The sequence below is a fragment of the Symphalangus syndactylus genome, chromosome 10 (assembly GCF_028878055.3).
Source record: "Symphalangus syndactylus isolate Jambi chromosome 10, NHGRI_mSymSyn1-v2.1_pri, whole genome shotgun sequence".
Lineage (NCBI taxonomy): Eukaryota > Metazoa > Chordata > Mammalia > Primates > Hylobatidae > Symphalangus > Symphalangus syndactylus.
In genome coordinates, this window is record NC_072432.2 from 37,892,912 (window position 1) to 37,918,175 (window position 25,264).

Sequence of the window (25,264 nt, forward strand, 5' to 3'; positions counted from 1 at the left end):
CTTTATTTGTTTCAAGACCTAAGAAATACAATGTTAATTAATGAGCATAGATGGGTAACACAATGAAATTTGAGCTTCAGTGATCATAAAAATTATTTGAATCTGTCATTACTTCAGTATAGAAACCCTGGACTTTTTACTATGATACAGGCCAATAAACAATGTTTCCAAGGAAACAGCCCTCTGCAGCCACCCACTTTTAGGGAAAATGCCAGTGGATGCCAAATCTTCTGGTTTTCTAGAAACCTCAATGAGCCAGAGTTAAAGTTCTGGTCATTTTCTCCTGGGAAGAGAGTTCTTTGACCCCAAATCCCTCTTTTTCAATTAGGTCATGGAGTAAGTAATATGGTTGATGTTCATCCATCCATACTCCCTGCTTCCTTTAAATATATTCTTCATTGAATAAGATCTTCTGCTGAAATTGTAACTCATACATGTTTAAATTTGGAACTCTCTTAAATGTAAAAGAGAAAACTTACTAGGGTATAACAAGAAGATGCTTTCAGGAAAAAAATGAGCATCAAATGTTGCAGATCAAGGAGTCCTTTATAAGAACATATAAGCTACTTATCAGCTTTAGTAAGTGATCTTGTCAGGTTAAACATCATCATGATTGACTAAAAAATGTATGTGCGACATATGTTTTAAAGGTGATTCGTATTTATGTCATCTCAGACATTTAATACACATTATCTCACTTTTAATATGTCAGGTCATATAAATTATAAAGAAAAACCTTGAAATTAGAAATATATGACTCTGTGGAAGAAGAAAAACATTGTATCACTAAACTTAGCTTCAAGGCATCGGTTGATTTTGAACCATTTAGAGTAAGAAAAATCAGATCTGAATTCATTAGAATATTCCTCTGCTTAGAAGACTCTGATAAGTAATAATCTAAGATTAAGTTCAAACACCTTAGGATGTCTGCAACACCTTCCATGATGTGCCTGCCTTCTCTAGCTCAGTTTTGAAAGCACTTGATATATAATAATAATGCATATTTCTCAGACTTCATTCATTCCCTTCCGTGTCCCCTGTCTCTCTCTGAACCCAGCTTTCTAGAAGGAGGAGAGAGTCTCTTGCTCTCCTTTGTCACGTACAATTCCCCCTCTAATGGTAATTACATATGATTAATATGTCATTAGCAAACTAACTAATTAGTATGCTATGGCAATTACTCATTAAGTGCATAGTCATCTTTGTTTGCTTATTTATTTTTACAAATAAAAGTTCATTAACAACAAAAAATGAACCACAGAGTAAAAATGAACAAAACATTCACAGATTTATGAAGCCATATGTAGAATCCTCTTCTGTCCTCAGCCCTTCAATATTTGTCTCATTCTCTGCATTTCCACCAAAGTTTCCTTGACTGTTTCAACTGCAAATGGTCTTTCCCTCATCTTAACATGTTGTTAATTTGGCAAATTAACATATATTACTGCCTTATAATATTTCCTCATGGCTGAAACTACCATTTTAATATTTGACCAGAGGATGCATAATGAAAAATAGAAAAAATCAGAGAATAAAAAAGAATTTAAAACTACCCATGAAACAACCTTCATGCAACCACTACTGGCATTTGATATATTTCCCTCTGGATGTTTTTTTTTTTCACTAGATATGTGTGTGGGTTGTTTTCTTTTACTATAAATATCATTATTCTTGTTACTGATATCATATTGTTATTAAATTTTTCTCAAAATTTCTAGTCTGTGAATTAGACAGACCTTGAGGAAGAATATTAAGAATTGTAAAGATTTTCAATGACTTGCTTTGCGTGACTTCTGGCAGATGCTAGGGGATGAATCAATATTTATTTTATTTACTTCTCATTCCAGTACTTCATAGCTGTGGGTTCCAAGCAGGTGCTGTGTCTTTTGCAAAACGAACAATAGTTAGCAAAAGATTGCCTTGGAGCAGGCGCTGAGGGTGCTGCAGAACTATGCCCAACATTTCTCAGAGTATAGAAGCAAAGGAGATCTTGAAGAGGAGTCTTGAATTTGTTCTCCTCAGAGCTCTCTGGCACTATTTATTATTGCTGTGATGGTACAAGTAACAGGTGACATCCTCAGAGTCCCCAGAGGACAGATTTCCTAACAACTGGCAGATAAAAGCTGGAGCAAAATGATGAGAATTATTCTAAAAGCTGGAGATTTTGACCTATATTGCTTTTATATTGTGAGACTGATGTTGATACTCGATTCTACCTGAAGGACACAAGTAATGTGAAATATATTGGTCATGAATCCAGTGGCATGTGAAGAATACTTGGGGCCTCTTAGCTTGCCACCATCCTAGGTTAATATTTCTCTGTATATTGGATGGTGGAATAGCACTGGGATTTTGAGTAATGGCACCTGCGCTGCTCTGTGTATCACCCAAGTGTTCATATTGGCCTATAAATTCATTTTCACAAAACCCTCACTGAATTATTTAAACAGAAGGACCCTAGAATGTCTTCCTGATAAAATGGCACTTTAAATACATGACATGGGCTTGCTTAGGCAGAGCCAGCTCATGTAACAAGCAAAAATCAATACTCATTCCCCAGGGTTTCTCCCAGTAATCATCTCCCAGCTCACATCTCCCGCCCCCACTGCCCCCTGACCTATCCCACCCAGGACTTCATATTGCTACCTTGAAGTGAAAACAGATGGTGTCTGGGAAAAGCTCATGTATTTTGGTGACTAATTTCTAGACAATACCAAGAGGCAAATGGTGGCTCTAATGACATTCTTGCAGGAAAATTGAACTTTCCTTGAAAAATAGAAAAAAGCCAGGAAACTTTATTTTCATCCTTACTCAGTCTCTGAGCTTATAGATCAAAACATATCTTCTGTTCTCAGGTGAACACTCTGCACAAGGAAAAACCAAGAACTGACAGCTTGAGGAATTCTCTCCACACCTAGGCAATAATTATGTAAGTTTCCCAATTTCATTCACAGAGACAATCATTAATACCTGTTTTGTTAGCCTGGTGCAGCTTAGATTGTTTTTAAAGAATTTCAAAAGCTGAAAAGTTAATGGTTTGTGTCAGTGCAATGATCATTGTCCATTTGTCTAAAAACAAACTCTAACAAAAATTGCCAAAAACTGAATGACCTGGTGGTTGTAGATGATTTGCCAATTCTCTTGCCTGTCTAAGGAATGATGCAATTTGCTCTTTCTGCCTGTTGTTAATGTTTCCTTGTAAATTCAGTCTGCCTACCTAGGTCAGGAAGCACAGACTAACTGTGGCACTTAGGCTTCTGTTGCTAACAAAGACTGGCAGGATTCAAGTGACAGTGCTTGCAAATTTGCAGTTTATTGCAAGAAAATGATAAAACATAGAAACTGCATTAAAGTAAAGATGTATATCACAGCCATAGGCTGGCTCAGGGAAATGGGTTCAGAGAAGCTAAGTGAAGGGTCCAATTGCCCTCTCTCTGTAAGGACCATAACAGAATACATTTTCTCTCTGGGTCCAGAAACCGTGGATGTGTGGAAAAAACACCTCCAACAAGATGACCTAAAATTCAGTTTCAGCCAGGTTTCCTTTTACTCAGCTGGTCATGTAGACACAGTCTTGCTGTGTAACCAGCAAACGACAGAGCCCTCCAGATATCTTGACAAAACCAGATACAAATGATCAATCTCACTACAATAATTGTGAATCAATAAAAAATGGAAATTTCTTAAAAGTATGTTCCATGTCAAGACCAGGAGTAAGTTCAAGGCAGGTACATTTCTTATTTTAGTAAACAGCTCAGGCCAGTGTTAAACCTGCTTTGGAATTAACTCTCCCAGTTGGTATGGGATTGCCTTTTACTTTCCTAGAACTGAGTAAGGAAATGCTCTTCTGACTTTAATTTAATTGTTACAAGAAGTATCGATTAAGTGCTGTCACTTGGCTTTTGAGGTTTTATAAAACTTGCAGAAGAATCTGCCCTTTGGCAACTAACAATAAAAAATAAAATAAAATAAAATAAATACATGTCCACAATTGGCCTGATCACAATGGTAGTCACTCTAGGTAAAATGTCCAAGATGAGAAATACTGTATTCATTGCCTATGTCTACCGCCTAACTACTAACACTGTGCTGTTACAGACACTCAGAAATTTCTTGTAGAACAAATGGTGCCTGCTATGCTTGTCTGGCCAGTAGCAGAAGACAGAGACAGAGGAGTGCCATCCAAACATACGTGTCAGTATCAGAATTCTATCCCTCTCTAGCCGGTAATTAGGGCTGGATTAGGAATCTTGGAATTTGTGAATGTCCAGCATGCTGCAGTGCCCTACGGAAAACGAGGCAAGACTGCCTTCCCCTGCCCTCCTGCTCTTCACCAGTCATGATCGATCCCCCAGCTTGGGCCTGCAATACAACCACCTTTCCCCAGCTGATTATTCTAATTGGCAGTGGCTCTGAGTGGCATGCCAAGGTCCCTGCCCCTGCTGCCACCAAGCTGGGGAGAGAGAAAAAATCCTAAGCTTGTCTCAGGCCTGCAGTGCACAGTCTGGGAGTGCTAAGCTGAGATCTATGACCAGCACTTGAGTGGGAGAGGATCACACACTCTCAGAGCACTGACGGGAAGCATGGCTACAAATGTGAGGAAACACAGAGGGGCTGCATGGCTGGGTGAGAGCCTATCTATCAGCCATTATGTTTAAGCACCATCTATTGAATTGCAAACCAAACTTCAACACCAAAAATACTTTGGTAATATACTCCTCTGTAAAACCAAAGACAAGAACTCAACTGCAAATAAAGACCCTGCACAAAGCCTCAGCCCTCTGAAAACATAGAGAAATGAAACCAACTGACTATACTCAAATTACACTGCAATTAAAGAAACATCAGCCCACATAGGTGAGAAAGAACCAGCTCAAGAACTCCTGAAACTCCAAAAGCCAGATTGCTTCCTTACCTCCAAATGACTGAACTAGCTGCTCTGCAGTGATTCTTAACCAGAATAAAATGGATGAAATTACAGAAATAGAATTCAGAATCTGGATGGCAATGAAGATCATTGAGAATCAGAAGATTGAAACCCATTCCAAGGAATCTAAGGAATTCAATAAAACTATACAAGGAATGAAAGATGAAATAGCCATTTTAAGAAAGAACAATACTGATTTGATAGAGCTGAAAAACTCACCACAAGAATTTCATAACGCATCGGAAGTATTAACAGCAGAATAGACCAAGTCAAGGAAAGAATCTCAGAACTCAAAGACTAGTTCTTCACATTAACATAGTCAGATAAAAATAAAGAAAATAGAATTTTCAAAAATGAACAAATCTCCAAGAAACACGAGATTATGTAAAGAGACAAAACTTATGACTCACTGGCATCCCTGAAAGACAGGGAGAGAAAGCAAGCAATTTGGAAAACATATTTGAGGATATTGTCCATGAAAATGTCCCCAACTTAGCTAGAGAGGTTGATATTCAAATTCAGGAAATTCAGAGAACCCCGGCAAGATACTACATAAGACACCCATCCCCAAGACACACAGTCATCAGATCCTCCAAGGTCAATGTGAAAAGAAAAATAAGAAAAATATTAAAGGTAGCTAGGGAGATTGGGCAGGTCACCTACAAAGGGTACCCCATCAGTGGCTAACACTGGACCTTTCAGCCAAAACTCTTCAAGCCAGAAGAGACTGGGGGCCTATATTCAGCATCCTTAAAGAAAAGAAATTCCAACAAAGAATTTCATATCCAGCCAAAATAGACCCCATAAGCAAAGGAGAAATAAAATCCTTTTCAGACAAGCAAATACTAAGGGAATTCATTACCACCAGACCTGCTTTTCAAGAGGTTCATAGGGCATACTGAATATGGAAATGAAGGACCATTACTGGCTACTACAAAAACACTAAAGTACATATTGACGCTATAAAGCAAAAACACAATCATGTCTACATCACGCCAGCTAACAATAGAATGACAGGATCAAATCCACACATATTAATATTAACCTTGAATGGTAGTGGGCTAAACACTCCACTTAAAAGGAATAAAGTGGCAAATTGGATAAAGAAGCAAGACCCAAATGTATGCTGTCTTTAAGAGATTCATCTCACATTCAAGGACACGTATAGGCTCAGAGTAAAGGGATGGAGAAAGATTTATCAAGCAAATAGAAAACAAACAAACAAAAAAGAGCAGGGGTTGCTATTCTTATTTCAGACAAAACAGACTTTAAACCAAAAATGATCAAAAAGGACAAAGAAAGGCAGTGATAAAGGGTTCAACTCAACAAAAAGACTTAACTATCCTAAATTTATGCACCCAACACTAGAGCACCTACATTTATAAAACAAATTATTTTAGTCTTACAGAGAGACTTAGGTAACCACACAATAATAGTAGATTTCAACACTCCACTGATGATATTGGAGAGATCATCAAGACAGATTACTAACAAAGATGTTTGGGACCTACATTTGACAATTGACAAAACAGAACTAACATGCATCTACAGAAAAGTCCACTCAACAAAAGCAGAATGTAAATCCTTCTCATCCATGCATGACACATACTCTAAAATTGACTCATGCTCAGCCAGAAAACAATTCTCAATAATTTCAAAAAAGCCAAAATCATACCAACCACATTCTCAGACCACAGCACAATAAGAATAGAAATCAATACCAAGATTTTTAAAAACCCTACAATTAAACGGAAATTAAACAAGCTGCTCCTGAATGACTTTTGTGTAAACAATGAAATTAAAGCAGAAATCATGAAGTTCTTTAAAACTAATGAAAGCAAAGACACAACATACCAGAATCTCTGAGATACAGCCTCAATAGTGTTAAGATGAAAGTTAGTAGCACTAAATGTCCACATCAAACAATTAGAAAGATCTCAAGTTGACAATCTAACATCACACCTAGAGGAACTAAACAAATAAGAACAAACTAATCCCACAGCTAGCAAAAGAAAAATAACCAAAATCAGAGATGAATTGAGTGAAACGGAGATGATAATAACTATGCAAAAGATCAACAAAACCAAAAGTTTGTCTTTTGGAAGAATAAATAAGACTGATAGACTGTTAGCTAGACTAAAAAAGAAAAAAGAGAGAAGATCTAAATAAACACTATCAGAAATGATAGTGGATATTACCACTGACCCCACAGAAATACAAAAAACAAACAAACAAAAAATCCAGAGACTATTACAAACATCTCTATGTACCCAAACCAGAAAACCTAAAAGAAATAGATAAATTCCTGGAAAAATACAACCTCCCAAAATTGAACCAGGAATAAATTGAAACCCTGAACAGACCAATAATGCATTCCAAAATTGAATCAGTAACAGAAAATACCTACCAACCAGAAAAAGCCCTGGACCAGACAGATTCACAGCTGAATTCTACCAGATGTATAAGGAAGAGCTGGTACCCATCCTACTGGATCAGTTCCAAAAAATTGAGAAGAAACTCCTCCCTAACTCTTTCTATGTGGCTAACATCACACTGATACCATGAAACCTGCAGAAACACAATGAACAAAGAAAACTTCAGGCCAATATCTCTGATGAACATAGATGCAAAAGTTCTCAACAAAATACTAATAAACTGAACCCAGAAGCATGTCATAAAGCTAATCCACCATGATCAAGAAAGCTTCATCCTGAGATGCAAGGTTGATTCAACATACACAAATTAATAAGTGTAATTCATTACAAAAACAGAACTCAAAAATTGCATGATCATCTTAATAAATGCAGTCAGAAAAGGCTTGTGATAAAATTTAACATCTTTACATGTTAAAAACCCTCAAAAATCTAGGCATTGAAGAAACATACCTCAAAATGATAAGATCCATCTATAACAAACCCATAACCAACATCAGACTGAATGGAAAAAGCATCTGAAAGCGTTTCTGGGAAAACTGTAACAAAACATGGATGCCCACTCTCACCACCCGTATTCACATGGTACTGGGAGTCGTAGCCAGGACAGTCAGTCAAGAGAAGAAATAAGAGGCATTCAAATAGGAAGAGAAGAAGTCAAACTGTCTTCATATGTTATATGATTCTATACCTAGAAAACCCCATAATCTCTTCCCAAAGGCTCCTAGCTCTGATAAACAACTTCAGCAAAGTTTTGGGATACAAAATCAATGTACAAAATTCAGTAGCATTTCTATACACCAACAACATCCAAGCTGAGAGACAAATCAAGAATGCAATCCCATTCATGGGAGCCACGAAAAGAATAAAATACCTAGGAATATAGTTAACCAGGGAGGCAAAAGATCTCTATAATGAGAAGTACAAAACACTGTCAAAAGAAATCACAAATGACATGAACCAATGGAAAAATATTCCATGCTCATGGATTGGAAGAATCAATATTGTTAAAAAAGGCCATACTCTTCGAAGCAATCTACAGAATCAATGTTATTCTCTATCAAACTACCAGTGACATTTTTCACAGAATTAGAAAAATGCTATTCTGAAATTCATCTGGATCCAAAAGAGAGCCCAAATAGCTAAAGCAATCCTAAGCAAAAAGAACAAAGCTGGAGGCATTACATTACCCAACTTCAAATGATACTACAAGGTTACAGTAACTAGTACTGTATGATACTGGTACAAAAACAGGCACATAGATCAATGAAGCAAGTTAGAGAATACTGAAATAATGCCACACACATACAACTTCAAATGATACTACGAGGCTACAGTAACTAGTACAGTATGACAAATGATACTACAAGTCTACAGTAACTAGTACAGTAAGATACTGGTACAAAAAGAGACACATAGATCAATGAAACAAGTTAGAGAACTCTGAAATAATGCCACACACATATAACCATGTCATCTTCAACAAAGCTGACAATAACAAGCAATGGGGAAAGGACTTTCTATTCAAGGAATAGTGCTGGGATAAATGGCTAGCCATAGGCAGAAGATTAAAACTGGATCCTTACCTTTTATCATATACAAAAATCAACTAAGATGGATTAAAGACTTGAATGTAAAACAAAAACTATAAAATCCCTAGAAGAATACCTAGGAAATACCATTCTGGTCATCAGTCTTCATGAGGAAGACTTCAAAAGCAATTGCAACAAAAACAAAAACTAACAAGACCTGGCTAAACTAAAGAGCTTCTGCACAGCCTAAGAAACTATCAACAGAGTAAACAGATGACTTACAAAATGGGAGAAAATATTCATGAACTATGCATCTGAGAAAGGCATAATATCCAGAATCTACAAGGAACTTAAACAAATGAAAGAGTAAAAAACAACCCCATTAAAAAATGGGCAAAGGACATGAATGCACACTTCTCAAAAGAAGACATACACAGGGCCAACAAGCATATGCAAAAGTGCCTAATATCACTAATCATTTGGGAAATGCAAATCAAAACCATAATGAGATGCCATCTCATATCAGTCAGAATGGGACCATTAAAAAGTCAAGAAGTCACAGATGCTGGCCAGGTTGTAGAGAAAAGGGAATGCTTATACACTGCTAGTGAGAATGTAAATTACTTCAATCACTGTGGAAACAACCTGGAGATTTCTCAAAGAACTTAAAATAGAACTACCATTCAACCCAGCAGCCCCATTACTAGATATAGACCAAAGAAATACAAATTGTTTTACTACCAAATCACATGCACATGTATGTTCATCACAGCACTCTTTACAATAAGAGACATGGAATGAACCCAGATGCCCACCAACCTAGATGACCATCAGTGGTGGACTAGATAATGTGGTACGCATACACTATGGAATACTATGCAGCCATATAAGAGAGCCAGATTGTTTCTTTTGCAACAACATGGATGAACCTGGAATCCATTATTCTAAGTGAAGTTATGGAAAAGCAGAAAACCAAATACTGTATCTTCTCATTTCTAAGGGGGTGCCAAGCACTGAATGCACAAAGCAGGGAACAATAGACACCAGGACCTACTTGAAGGGAGAGGGTAGAATGAGAATGAGTATTGAGAAACTACCTATTTGGTATTATGCTAATTACCTGGGTGACAAAATTGTCTGAACGCCAAACCCCTATGACATGCAATTGTCCATGTAACCAACCTCCAGATGTATCCCTTGAAACTGAAATAAAAGTTTTAAAGGAAAAAAAAGGAATCTGGAAGTTGGTCCATCCTATGCAATGGACACTTTCAGGTGCAAAGTTTGAGAAGCCGAGGATGAGATACGTTGTCCAGCCCTAGCTGATATATGGAAACCTTCCTTCCTACTTGCTATGGTTGCTTTGCAACCCAGTAGCTTGTAAAGGGCTGTTTTTTGAATTACCAAAATGCTCAAATATTAGTAACTAATTGTCCAACTTGGAGAAAGCAAGTCTTCTGTAGTTGGAAAAAAAAAGAAGAAAATGTGTATAGAAGGCAAGGAACAGTGTTGATCTTCGAACCAGCTTAATAAAAGTAATTTTTGTTCAACGCTCATTCCTTTCCATTTTTGTACTTTAAAAAATATTCCTAGCCTCGGATTCCAAGGCTTTTGATTTGAAAAGCTAAATAACTTTTATTGCTCCTCTTTGTAATTTTGGAATTATATAATGACGTTCTGAAGAGTAAAGATCAGAAAGTAATGAGAAGAAACAAGTTTGACATCTTTCAATTCTATTGTCTGTCTCACTTTTTTCTTTAAGATATTTCTATCACTGTACTTCAAATTTAATAACCAAAGAGTAACTACTGTCTAGGTTGTCAACTTGAAATTAGATATCAACTTGGAGATTCAGAATATACAGAAATGAATTCATCAAACCTAGAAGATTTCAGGAAAGAAGTTAAAAAGTCTTGAACCCTCGTGCAACAGCAAACAGTAATACAGAAATAATCATCTATGTTAAAAATTTCCATATCAAAACAAGATTTTAGATATATTTAATGCTTGTTGCTTCATATATTGATCATCTATTTTGTGCACAGTATTATGTTTAATGTGATTCGGCAGGGCAGACAGGAATTTTGAAACATTTATGAGGTACAAACCTTGCCTTCTGCAAAGCTTTACCTCGTGGGAGCATGAAATCATGTACGAAAGTGGTAGCAAATATGTAGAAGCAGCTTACATTTTTAATGATATGGAAATTATAAAATAAATTATGTTTTGCACAATGACATTATATAATGAGTAAAAATAATTCTTGAAATAATTTTTAATAACATGAAAGCATGTCTAAGATATAAAATTAAAAGGGAAAAACAACAATTTTAGAATTGAACAGATAGCCATTTAATTGTTCTATGAGCAACTCTGCACTGTTGTCAAGGAAGAATCTGCTGCTACCTGGTTGCTCCCTCACCAGTAGGTCTCATCTTCCTTCTGTTCCAAGACACCTTGGAAGACTGAAGAGTGAAGGGGGTTTCAGACCAGTGAAGAAATGTGGTGTTAGAAAGTCTGGTAGCTTGGATGAAAGTCCGTTCCCACAGACCCTCAGCAATGTGGATTGTTAGCTATTTCCATTTTTCTCCAAAATACAATTCCCTGGTACTTCTGTAATTTTCTAAATGGTGCCCTGATAATCTAAGAGTATCTTTGTGAACTTCCAGAAGAGCTTAACATGTTTTTAAATTATTTTTCTTTCATTTTAAAATGAAATAACACAAGCTAAAAGGAAAACATCATAAATAAAGGAGATTTACAGTTGCCTCTCTGTATTCACGGAGGTGGAAGATTGATTTCAAAAGGCCTGGTGATACCAAAATCTGTGGTTGTTGAAGTCCCTGATGTAAATAAAACTGCATAGTATTTGCATATAACCTACATGAATTCTCTCATGTAGTATTTTAAACTATCTCTAGATTACTTGTAATACCTAATACAATGTAAACGCTATATAAATAGTTGTTATACTATATTTTGATTTGTATTATTTTTTATTAATGTATTGTTCATTTTTACTGTTTCTGAATATTTTTAATTCACATCTGGTTGAATCTGTGGACATAGAACCCACAGATATGGAAGTCCAACTGTATATTATGATCATACTTTATAACCCTGAATGAATTTCTTAATAATGCTCTACACTGGGTTCCACATCTATAAAACCAAGACAAAATGATCGTTTCTCCTATGGCCATTCTGATCGTTTATAAATTGTTGTCAGTAGTGTTAAAGAAACCTGTCATGAAATCTTACTATAAAATCGCCATTTATTCCTTATAAAAACCACAAATATATGAAAATTTAGCTTGTGAGAGATTCAGTGACTATTCAGTCCTGTACCATTATTATTGAAGCCAACACACTAATTTTAGAGGGATTATAATGTTGTAAAAAAAAGCAAAGACTGATATTGGTATGGACGTAAAGAATCATTAATGAAGCAAGATTTATTTTTTGAGAAAGATTGTCAATGTGAAATGCATGCTGATGAAACTAGAGTTTGTTCTTATTTAGGTTGCTGATCTTTGAGAAAATAATTGAGACAGTATCAATCATGAGCATTATCCTATTAGCACAAATTCAGATGTTTATCAGTTGAACTATGCTACAAACTCTTGACTTCACTTGTAAACTCATCTATGGAGGAGTATGGCTCAGTTGAACAAAAAGTGACTGAGACCTTACTCCTTGTCAAGTACTAGCCCAGATATAAAGAGGGTTTGTCATGGTTGCAGTTCTCAAGGAGCTTATAGAAGTGGAAAGAAACACACATAAGAAAAATAATTTTAGTATAATATAGTAAATGATAACATAGTGTTATGTAAAGACAGACATGATACCGTGAAGTTTAATGGCAAATTTCTTAGAGATGGTATTTGAGCTAAAACTTACAGAATGAGAAAAAAAAAAAAAAAAAGTGGCCTAGGTGAAGAGAGGAAAGATTTTCTAGGCACAGGGAATAGCATGTACAAACAGGAAAAGAATTGTGAAACTGAATGGTATATGAAAGAAATGATAAAACTTTAAAAGTTGTTATAGCAATCTGATACTGCTGCAACATTCATGTTATTGTATTTTTTTAAAATGTCTGTTTGTAGCTGATTAGATATTGTTAGAAACCAACATTGTTCTTCACTATAAACGGCTTGAGAAGCGTTGACCTCTGGCTGGGAAACAAGGCTTAAGAAGTAAAGAGTACTAGATCACAGGAAGCCTTGTTTCACAAGGTAAATCATGAAGGACTGCACGAGGCTAGAATGAAGTACTAACTTTCTTCATTCACTAATGACATCAAAAGTCCTTTATCCACAAAGAAGGGAACAACAGACACCAGGGACTTCTTGAGGGTAGAGGGTGGGAGGAGGGTGAGGATTGAAAAAATACTATGCTTATTACATGAGTAAAACAATCTGTACAAAAAAAAACCCATGACATGCAGTTTACCTATATAACAAACCTGTATACATATACCCATGAACCTAAAATAAAAGTTTAAAAAAAAGAAGATAAAAATTAAAAAAGAAGTCATTTATCATTCTGAGGAACCCCTCACTTGACCTTGGATATAAAATATGCCTAAAAAACTAGTTCAATAATTAAAGGAGAGGCCTTGTCTGCAATCATCCTTCTAATCATGGTACTTAAGCTACACCATGCTCTAGCATGTGCTCCACCACCTAGCAGCAACAAATACTCTGGGAAGAAGTCACGGATATCCTGTTCTACAATCTTTTCCTTATCCTAAGACTTGACATGGTTACCTGTAGCTGCTACCCGCAGGCCATGGCAGCCAACGTCCAGCTTTCCCCCATGTAAAGCAATAGTTCAGCCATCCCTATCAAAGGACTTGCCTTCACCAACCAAACCAGGAAAGAGTTGGTTACAGGTCTCCGCCGCTAGTACCACTCCCCACACCCCACCACACACACCATATCATGCTCTCCCCAGAACCTAGCAAACCACCAACACTGACATCAGCAACACACCACCACCTAATCTCTGCCAGTTTGGGCCACTGCCCTTTTCCTACTTGGGACACAGAAGTCTCCATCTCTTGCTCTTTTATAGACTAATACTGAAAGTTGTTCCTGCACTGCAGAGAAAAATGCAAAATACTAAACCAAAGGCTTGGCTATCTTTCCTATGAAGAAGTGGCAAATGGTGTTCATTCATTCTTTCTTCTGATGCCTATTCATTCTACTCCCTGATGAGTAGACAGCAGCAAAGCTTTAAAGTTGCCCATAAATTTCTTAATTACTCACATTGTCACCCCAAGCAACAGATCTTGAACTGTATCCCATTAGTGATAGGGTACGGTTAAGGACTTTAATTGAAGAGGAATATGAGATTTGTGCTTGATAGATACCAGTGTGTGTTTAATGTGGAAGACTCATTCAAGAAGAGCACGACCAGAAGCAGAGAAGTCAGAGGCTATTGCAATATTCCACTGGAAAAAGATAAAGGCTTAAGCTAGGGAGCTGCAGTATGGAGGAAGATGAAGAAGCAGAATAGAATAGAGAAAAATATCTGGAGGTTAAAAATTTCATGATGTGGTGATTGACTGGATGTGGCCAGTGGAGAATGAGGAAGAATAGGACTATAGACAATACCCATACTCCCAGCCTGGGTGCCTGAATTCATCATGGGGGAAATACCAAAGATTGAGATTGTGAAGTGAGGGGAACAGGTTTGGGAAAGAAAACATGCTTTTCTTTTCAGATATGTCAAGTTTGAAGTGCTTGAGAGACAGTCAAGTGATTCTACTAGGTGGAAAAAATGGAGCTAGTGACAATCATTTCTTACTAAGAGATAGACTCCCCCAGCATCTCTATTTCTTCTTCGCTTTCTTAGAATCTGAACTTTGTTGTTGTTGTTGTTGTTGTTGCTCACAGGCTTAATCTTCAGCTTCTATGCACCAAGGGTGGAAAAGGAGAAAGTCCTGCAGAATCAATCCCGACTTCCATACCTGCTGCTGGCCTGTACCAGTCGTCCGTCCCAGTAAAGTGATGTCCAACTGACATGCAATAATTTGATAGAATCAAAAAGAACCCCGGGGCTCTCCTGTCCTCTCACATTTAAAAATTCCATTACTCCATTTATAGGAGCGTTCCTAGGAAAAGGAATTTTAGGAGGGGAATTTGTGAGCAGTGAATCTGACAGCCCAGGAGGTGGGCTTGCTGATAGGCACGCCTTTCCTTAATGTTTAAAGTTTTCTGGGCCAAGAATTTTTATCCATGAAGACTTTCCTACTTTTCTCAGTGTTCTTATATTACCTACTGTTAGTATTTATTGTTTACCACTATGTTAATGCAGGGAAAATTTGCAGGTGTATTATTAAATATTAGGTAGAAATCATACCATGCTACTTTGTACATGTAAGTATTTTATTCCTGTTTTCGTGTTACTTTCAATAAACAATTACTGTACTCAATATGCTAAAAATACTATAACATGACTGTGAAAATGGCAATGTTATTGTCTTCCCATAATCATGAATATTTTTGGATGGATTATTAGAATATATGAACTCACTAATGAAAGGCATCTGTAATAAGTGAGAAAGGGACATAGGATTCACATATCAGACTCTGTTAGGGGGACAGTAAATTATCAGTTCTTTGGTCTTTCCATTTGTCATTCATACTGTGTGATGAAGATGTAAGTGTAAGGGCATTTATAACACTATACTGCATTCATTAAGATAATAGGATCATGATTTTTCATTAACTCATTTGATTGATGTTATCTTCATGCATTTTTTATTTCTTTTAGAAATGTAATTATTTGTTCTAGCAATCATTGCTAAACCTCTAGTTTGTAGAAAATCAACACTTCATAAATACATAATTATGATATTATTTTTCATTATATCACCGTTCTAAAAATACCATATGATTATAGCTGCCACTTCATCAGGAGCAAATTCTTCTGTTAAAAGCTAACTGATCAACCTTGACCACTTTTTTGACACATGAGATCAAAGTGTCAAGTTTGTTGAGGTTTTTTGGAAAGCTTTGGAACTAATAAGCTGCTGCTGGTGGCAGCTTTTTAGCCTATGATTATCTAAGCTGATTTTGATGCTAAATTATCTTAGTGATCTAAGGGGCAGTTTAGTGAAGATGGAATCTTGTATTTAAAATAGCCTTTTAAAATTTGTTTTGTTGTGATGTATTTTGACAACTTCCATCTTCAGGAGTTATATAATCACCTTGATTTTAGCTTCCTGCTGTTTGGACTATCTATAATCAAGGACACCAAGCAAGCATAAGCATATCTATATTTCTGACTGGTGTCTCTTTGAGAAGGATAGGAAGTAGAAAAAAAAAAGAAAGAAAGGAAAGGAAGAGAGGAGAGAAGAAGGCAGGGATCTCCACTATGTATGTTTTCACTTTAAAGCTGTTGTGCCCATGCTTAATTCTAATCTAGAAGTCTTTAAATGGTGAGACAGTGACTGGAGCATGCCAATCAGAGAGCATTTGTCTTCAGAAAAAAAAAAAAGCTGAGTTCGAGACAAGCCTGGCCAACATGTTGAAACCCCATATGTACTAAAAATACAAAAATTAGCCTGGTGTGGTGGCACACGCCTGTAGTTCCAGCTACTCTGGAGCCTGAGGCACGTGAATTGCTTGAACCCAGAAGACAGAGGTTGCAGTGAGCTGAGATGGCACCACTGCACTCCAGCCTGGGCGACACAGCAAGACTCTGTCTCAAAAAAAACAAAAAAAGAAAGAAAGAAAGAAAGTCCCAGCACCCCTAGATAATTTACTGAGCTCTTCAGCAAAAGCCATGCTACATACAGCATATTGCAAAGAAATGAACTCTTCTGCAATTTAAATTATAAGTAATATGTTATTTTGGATCCTAGAGAAACCATTTTCTCTACATTTCATGAGCATTGTTAAAAAAGAGTTTACAAGAATTAGGAAGAGGGAAAAATTTTAATGGTCAGAAAAGAATAAGATTTATTCTAGTTCAAGAAGCGTACACAAAGAATATGCTTTAATCTAACAGCTACAAGATTAAATCTTTCAAAAAGGTCAAAGGAGGATTGAGAAGTTTACAGAGATGTCCATGGCATTTTATATCAATCCCAAAGGTAAGGTCTGCATTTTCATAAACCAACTTAAACTTCTGTTGAGATAGGGTATTTTGTTTTTGAGCCAAAATTATCATTAAATACGTTTTAATTATCTGATTTAGATGATCTACTTTGTATGCCTGGCTTACTGTAAGTTTTTATTCTGATGTACAGTTCAAACATCATTGCAACAAAGAAGTGCCTGTATTTAGATCAAAGGCAAGACTTTCTATGTGTTTGTTTTGCATGATAATATGAATATAATTTAAGTCTATCAATAGTCAAAACAGAGACAAAAGCTAATTAACTGGCACTGTTGTCACCTGAGACTAAGTAGATGTTGTTGGCTGACATACAGGCTCAGCCAGCAGAGAAAGAATTCTGAATTCCCCTTGCTGAACTGAACTATTCTATTACTTATGGTTGACAAATCTGTGTGTTATTTCTTTTCTACCTACCATATTTAAATTTATGAGTATCAACCGAGGACAGAGTCAAACCTTCGACGATGAACATTCCTGATTTTTTGCCTGATTATTCTCTGTTGAGCTCTACTTGTGGTCATTCAAGATTTTATGAGGTTGAAAAGAAAAGTGAATATGACCTTTAAAAGTTGTATTTTGAGTGACGATAGTCTCACCACTATGAAACTGTCAATTATTGCCTAATGTTAAAGATATCCATCATTGTGATTAATTAAACCTATAATGAGTATTCTTAATGGAGAATTCTTAATGGATGGATTATCCCCTGATCTTTTCTTTAAAATTTCTCTACACACACAGGATTTCTCATGTTCCAATAAATGAGTATACTCTACCCCAATTTCTAGAGAATTTGTCTTTTGGGCTTGAATATACTTGTTTTCTGTTCTAAATACTTGTTAAAGAAAAAATATTTTGATAAACAAGGGAAAATATTCATTTTGCCATCCATATTACGTTCCTGAATTTGAAGTCAGAGCTTCTACCAAGGTCACCAAGAATAAGTTTAAAGCTTCCAAGAACTGTTTAAAAGTGTTTTCAAGTCTGAACAAGAATTCTGACATTTAGAAATAAGTAGGAAGATATGACTATTTAAACTCATATTTTCCTTTAAAAAAAGAGAAATTCTAGCAAAATGATCATGGGCAGTACAATTAGTTAGTTAACACCCTATCCAACATTCACTATGTGCCAGGAAATGTGTAGGAAACTTCACAGTCACCATCTCAGTTAACCATCACAGTAATAGTAAGAAACTATTCCTTATATACGATTAGCAGCAGCAGAAACATCTCCTTATAAAGATATGAAAATCAAGGCAGATAGTTAAATAACTTGCCCAAGGTTGTACAACTAGTAAATAGGAAAAATTTGAATTTCAACCTATGCTCAAATCCCTGTTCTCCATCTCTAAACTACTTAGTCTCTCTAAGCCTCAGTTTACTTATCTATAAAAAGGGATGAAAGCATTATGCTCCAGGTTACAATTAAAAACAGGGACCAGGCCTATCTCACTGTAAACAGTTTGAAAAATAAACGGCTATTGCACACAGTAGACAAGAAGAAGAGCTGAACTGGGATCCATGAGCAAAGAGAAACAAAACAAATGAGCCCTATGAATGCTCTGACTGACACATTCCAGACTGGCTGTATAGCAGAAGATCCCTAATTAGAACCTGAGATGACAGCGATTGGAACCAGGAGACAAAAGTGGCTGGAATTTGTGGAGAATGGAACCAGGGAGGAGGGAGCTACACAGAGAAAGACCTCAAAAAAAAAAAAAACAAAGAAAAAACAAAACTGCAAAGTTGACCTTGTATCTGATAATAATGAGATAGGAAGGCGTGAACACACTTAGAGTAAAACTCCATGAGACCAGGAAAAGAACAACCAGGAAAGAGCAACTAAGTAGTCATATGCTGAAAATTTCTAGATCTTATATGGAGCAGAGAAACATTCAAGGTCTGGTCGACCATATTCAAAAATACTCACTGATCACCTTTCTTAATGTCCTGGGAATGGTCATATCTTAGTGGTTGTTCTAAAACACCCCTAGAGTATACACAACTGTAGGTAAGCCCTAACATAGCTTAAAAGTAGCCTTGCAAGAATTAAGCTAATCCACAAAATATTTAACCGGCTTCCAGAACAAAGTCTAACAATCTTTTATAAAGACAACAAAATGGCGCATAACAACAACTCAACATGAAAGTCTAAATATCCACCATTTAATCCAAAATTATATACATGCCCCAGAGAAGTAAATTGTGAACCATAAACCCTGAGAAAAATGTATTAATGACAATAGACTAAGTCAGAGTGATAGAAAGTATGAGTACTTTACAATAAATTCCATGTTGCTATTACTTCATAATAAAACCAGTCAAAGATATTACAAAAGAAAACCTACAGACTAATAGCCCTCATGTACAAAAACATCAAAACTATTTGCTAAATATTAGCAAATCAAATCTATCAAATTAAAAAGTAATAAGTGAGATTTAATCCAGGAATACAAGTTGTATAATATTTGAAAATCTATTATTGGGATTGTGATTCAACATATTAATAGAATAAAGGAGAAAAACTGTATGCTTATCTCAACAGATGCAGAGAAAGCATTTGACAAAATTAATATTTATTTACGATAAAACCTCTCATTACACTAAGATTAAAAGAGAACTTCCTCAATCTGATAAAGGACATTTATGAAAAACTCACAGCTAACTCTTACATAAATGGTAGAAATCTAAATGCTAAAATCTAAATCTAAATGCTAAATTCTAAAATTAGAAACAAAATAAGCATATTCACTTTTATCTATTATATTCAACATTGTTCTGGCGTGGTGGCAGGGTAGTTATAGCAAATGCAATAATGCAAGAAAAAAACATATAGATTGGAAAGGAAGATGATAAGATCATACATAAATCCTGATGTTTCCAAAAAAAGCTACTAGAATTAATAACTGAATGTGTTATAGTTGCAAGATACAAGATTGATACACAAAATCAACTGATATCTTTTGCTAGTAACAAAAAAATGAAAATTGAAAATTTTAAAAAGTACTACTTAGAATAATGTCGACAAATATAAAATTCTTAGGGATAAATTTTTCAAAATATATGCATTTCTTATACCCTTAAAACTGTCTAACTTCTGAGAGAAATTAAAGAACACTGGCTCATGGACTAAAAGACTCAATATTATTCAGATGTCACTCGCATTTAAATTGATATATAGATCTATCACAATTCCAATCCAAATTCAGCTATCCTTTTTTATAAAAATTGATAAGATAGTTCTTAAGTTTATATGGAAACGCAAAGTACTTAGAATAGCTAAAACGTTTTTTTAAAGCAAAAGGTTAGAGGACATGCTACTAGATTTAGAGACTTAATATAAAGCTACAGTAATCAAGACAACATGGTGCTGACTTAGGAATAGAATTTAACTGATGGAACAAAATGGAGATTCCAGAAATAAGTGCTTTTCTCCCATATACACACACATTTACAGTCAATTGATTTTTTTTTACAAGTGTGCCATAGTAATTCACTGAGGGAAATGAAGTCTTTTTAATAAATGGCTCAGTACAACAGGACACCCAAGTACAAAAAACAAAAACAAAAAAAGTTCAACACTTAGCTCACACCACACACAAATATAACTCAAGATGATGTGTCATAAACTTAAATTCAAATCTATGACTTTTGCCTTTCTTAGAATCAGTAAAGATTTCCCAGATAAGATACAAAAAAATTAAAACTAAAACAAAATGATAAATTGAATTTTACCAGAACTAAAAATTCCTGCTTTTTAAATGGGAATTAATAAACTGAAAAATACAAGTCAAAGAATAGATGATTTACATTATATATATATATATATGTATATGACAAATGGCTTGTATCTAGAATATGTACGGAGTGCAAAAATTTAAAAATAAGAAGACAATTCACTAAAAAATGGGGGAAATATTTGAACAGATAACTCACAAAAGAAGATGTATGACTTTCCAACATACACATGAAAAGACACTCAATACCACTTAATCATCAGGAAAGTGAAAATGTAAAACCACAGTTAGCTACCACGACATATCCACAGGCATGACTAAAATTATAAAGGCCACTGATGCCAAGTGTTGGTGGGAATATAGAGAAACTAGAACTCTCCTGCGTTGCTAGTGGGAATGTAAACTTGCACAACCATGTGGAAAACAATTTGGCAGTTTCTTTAGAAGTTAAACATATAGGTCTCATATTTACAGCATTGCCACTTTTATATATTTACCCAAGAAAAATAAATACATTTGTCCTGTCTATACAAAGACCAATAATCAAATGTTCATAGTAGCTCTATTCATACCAGCCTAAAGCTGTAAACAGTAAACAAATTGTGGTATAGCCATACAACTGAATACCACTCAGCAATAAATAAAACTATTGATATACCCTGTTAAATGGCTGCATCTCAAAAACATTATGCATTGTGCTGCACAAAAGTAGCTAGACACAGTGGAGCACACACTTCATGGCTTCATGATATGAAATGCTAGAAAAGAAATGAGGGAGGCCAAGGCGGGCGGATCACGAGGTCAGGAGATCGAGACCACGGTGAAACCCCGTCTCTACTAAAAATACAAAAAATTAGCCGGGTGTGGTGGCAGGCGCCTGTAGTCCCAGCTACTCGGGAGGCTGAGGCAGGAGAATGGTGTGAACCCAGGAGGCGGAGCTTGCAATGAGCTGAGATTGCGCCACTGCACTCTAGCCTGGGCCACAGAGCGAGACTCTGTCTCAAAAAAAAAAAAAAAAAAAAAAAGAAATGACACCACTGGCTGCCCAGAGCTCAGGGATGGAGAATTGCCAGGAAAGAAGCACAAGGGACTATTTGGTATGATAAAATATTTCGTAGTTTGATTTTGGTGTTGGTTACATGGGTGTATATATTTGCCAAAACTCAAGCTATACACATAAACTAGGTATGTTTTTGTATGTAAGATATAGTTTAATAGAATTGACTTTAAAAAATATTTTTAGAAACTCACAAAGGGGGAAAGATATTACTAACTTTCTGTTATGGGCCAAATTGTGTCCTCCCATTACCTCAGAATGTGACTGCAGAGATAAGATCTTTAAAGAGATAACTAAGGCTAAATGAGATAATTAGAGGGAGTGGTAATCCAACATGACTGATGTCTTTATAAGACAAGGAGGTTGGAACACAGACACACATACACACTCATACACACAAACACATACAGAGAAGGCCACTTGAAGACATCCACAGTGGCCACCTACAAGCCAAGGAAAAAGACCACAGAATGAAACCAACCCTGCTGATGCCTTGATTTTGGATTTTGAGGAAATAAATGTCTATTTTTTTTTTTTTTTTGCCTAAGGTGGAGTCTTGCTCTGTCACCCAGGCTGGAGCACAGTGGTGCAATCTTGGCTCACTGCAACCTTTGCCTCCTGGGTTCAAGCAATTCTCTTGCCTCAGCCTCCCTAGCAGCTGGAATTACAGGCGTGCACCACCACGCCCGGCTATTTGTTGTATTTTTAGTAGAGACGAGGTTTCCCCATGTTGGCCAGGCTGGTCTCGAACTCCCGACCTCAGATGATCCACCCACCTTAGCCTCCCAAAGCGCTGGAAGTACAGGCGTGAGCCACAGCACCCACCCTAAATGTCTATTGTTTAAGCCACCCAGTCTGTGATACTTTGTTAATGGCAGCACCTCACAAAGGATTATACTTTCCTACAGGGTCATTGAGACAATTAAATGAGATTATGAAGTAGTGGGGACATAAAAATATTAATGTTTTCTCTCATTTATTCTAGTGACTAGAAGGGCTAGAAATATTCACGCTTACATTCCACATTACTTGTCAAGCCTGAGACTCCTTTCCAATAGCTGGGAAAATTTCTAAACCCTTCTATTCTATCACTAGATTAGAGCCATCTAAATTTCTAAGCACCATAATTCTAGTACCACCTATTAATATAAATGAGCTTTTAGCAAGGTTGACATTTGTCTGAGACTTAAAATATAGAAATGCTTTAGTGAAAAGTGCTGCAGAAATGTATCAGTAGTTATTCACAAATAACTGCTATCCTGGGCCCACTCCTTCCCCAGATGCCCTCCTCATCCCCACCCTGAGACCCTCAGATTTCTCCAGAATCCAGCACCTAAAGGGTTCATGCCTGACAACAGTAAAAGCATATGTTTTGATAAGTCAATCGTCCATGTCACACCTATGATTAGGTATTTTGAATATCACTGGTGTTTAGAGATATGTTTTGATAATGAAGAGGAAGACAATAAGGATGAGTAATTCGAGAAAATAATTTTTTAACTACAGATTTGATTTCTAGAATATGTTCAATTTGTTAGCCAAATGTCAACCTGAAACATCTCAGCTTAAGCACACTTAATACAAGATAATGTTTGCAATGTTTTTAAGTACAAAACCTTACTTATGCATTTAACTTTAGTGTCAGGTCTTGATTGGTCTTTTCCAGTATCAGGTGTTTGTAGATATCTGCAAGTCCCCTTGTTCAGAAACATAAACCAAATTTGTGTGTGTGTGTGTGTATGTGTGTGTGTGTGTAGTTAAGTTCGGTAGCAAATAAAGGGATTTTTCTAGAAATCTTTAGAATAATGTTTGTGTGTGTGTTATGATAAAGGATAGAGCTTCTTTGGTGTGCTGGCAATATATTAGCAAAAAAAACTGTTGCTGCTGATGCTCTGTGCATTTAAATTATTAATGTAAGCACCATGCAAAATTTACAATATTTTGCTTGAAACTAAAACAAAAGAAAGTGAAAGCATTTAAAACAAACTGTTAGCCACTGTATTAGTGTTCCTACTGCAATGTCATTTAATTGTGTCAAACAGCTTAGATGATCTGACAGGTTAGGAGGAGGCACTATTGAGGTTTTCTCTGGCTTTGCAGTAAAGCCCACTTAACTGCTGAGTTCAGCACCACTGTTTGTGGTATTCACGCTACAAGAGGCAGGTTTTAATTAATACCTCTATTATCTAAGAATTGTGGTTCAGAAATGTATTGAACTTCAATGTGGTGTCTTAGAAATATGTGCTAAGTCTTAGCTCCATCCTGTTACTGTGATATGACACACTCCTTAGGATTGACATAAATCTATACTTCAAAAAAAGAACAGTAACTCTAAAGTGCTGATAGCTAAGCTTCCCACTCTGTGGAGGTTCAGAGTTTGAAATATGGAATTGAAGTCAAACTATCTGGATAGAGAAGTGTGGGAAGCTTTGAAAGTTTGAAGTTTTAAGAAATGTGTGTGGGAAGAAAATGGAAATTGAAATCATCTATTAATATCAAATGCTAATAGTTAACTTTATCATCACATCATCATCAATAAAGTTTTATTACCTCCTACTAGTTCAAGGTATTATTTTATGTGCAGAAGTTACAAAAAGACATCCTAAATGATAACTACTTCCAAAAGCTTGTTCTGTAGTATAGAAGATAAGTAATATAGCTTAAGGAGGAGAGTGTTTTTTGACTTACCACTAATATGAGCAGGTGAAATTATGTGATTAAATGGAAAACTTAAAGTTATATGGCATTGTTCATACTTCAGGCTACATACAGTACACTGCATAACAGTGGAATAAATGATGAGCTCAGTCATTAGACATGAGCTTATGTCTAGGTTCCATCAGTTATTATCTTAATTCTAAAATGTCAATATTAAAGTTTTGAGAAGCTTGAGTAAAATAATGCATGCAAATTATTTAACAGAATTTATAGCATATAGGCCAAACATACAAAATAATAACATCAAAACAAAACAAAATTAAATGTGGCAGAGAGCTAACATAGACATGTAATTAGGTACATAAGGTTGAAGCATAAAAAGAAATCCCATCCTGGAAAAGTTTGTGCTATTTTCCTGTAGGCATTGAAGAAACTATAAATGTATTTCAGCTTGGTGGTGTCTTACGAAAACAAGAAACAGAAGAAAGATGAAACAGATCTTTTTTTATTTTGTTTGTTTAATGAATGAAGGGAGGAAAAATACAGTCAATATTTCACAAAGAGTGAATGCAATATTGACACTTAAAATAGCATCCTTAAGTGGACAATTTAATGACAGAGGTTTATATTTCCTTCACTAAGTCTATTTTAGGAGATACTCTTTAACCAAAGACCAAGGAAGACTCTCTTCTAGCTGAGCCCAATTAATTAAAAATGTGTTTTGCTAAGTCAGTAAAAGTTCTACACCTTAAGATACAAACATTATTCTAAAGATTTCTAGAAAAATCC

The 25,264-nt window shown here is 35.8% G+C and overlaps 1 protein-coding gene across 1 annotated transcript in view; it reads left to right on the top strand.

The window, feature by feature from the left end:
• The window catches only part of EMCN (endomucin), a 130,710-nt gene extending 112,908 nt beyond the window's left edge, over positions 1 to 17,802 (top strand). Inside the window, exons 11-12 of the mRNA XM_055296910.2 lie at positions 2,856 to 2,929; positions 14,792 to 17,802. Of these exons, the coding sequence (XP_055152885.2) occupies positions 2,856 to 2,890 (35 nt within the window). The 3' untranslated portion in view covers positions 2,891 to 2,929; positions 14,792 to 17,802. The remainder of the gene's footprint in view (positions 1 to 2,855; positions 2,930 to 14,791) is intronic.
• Positions 17,803 to 25,264: the final 7,462 nt, after the last annotated feature.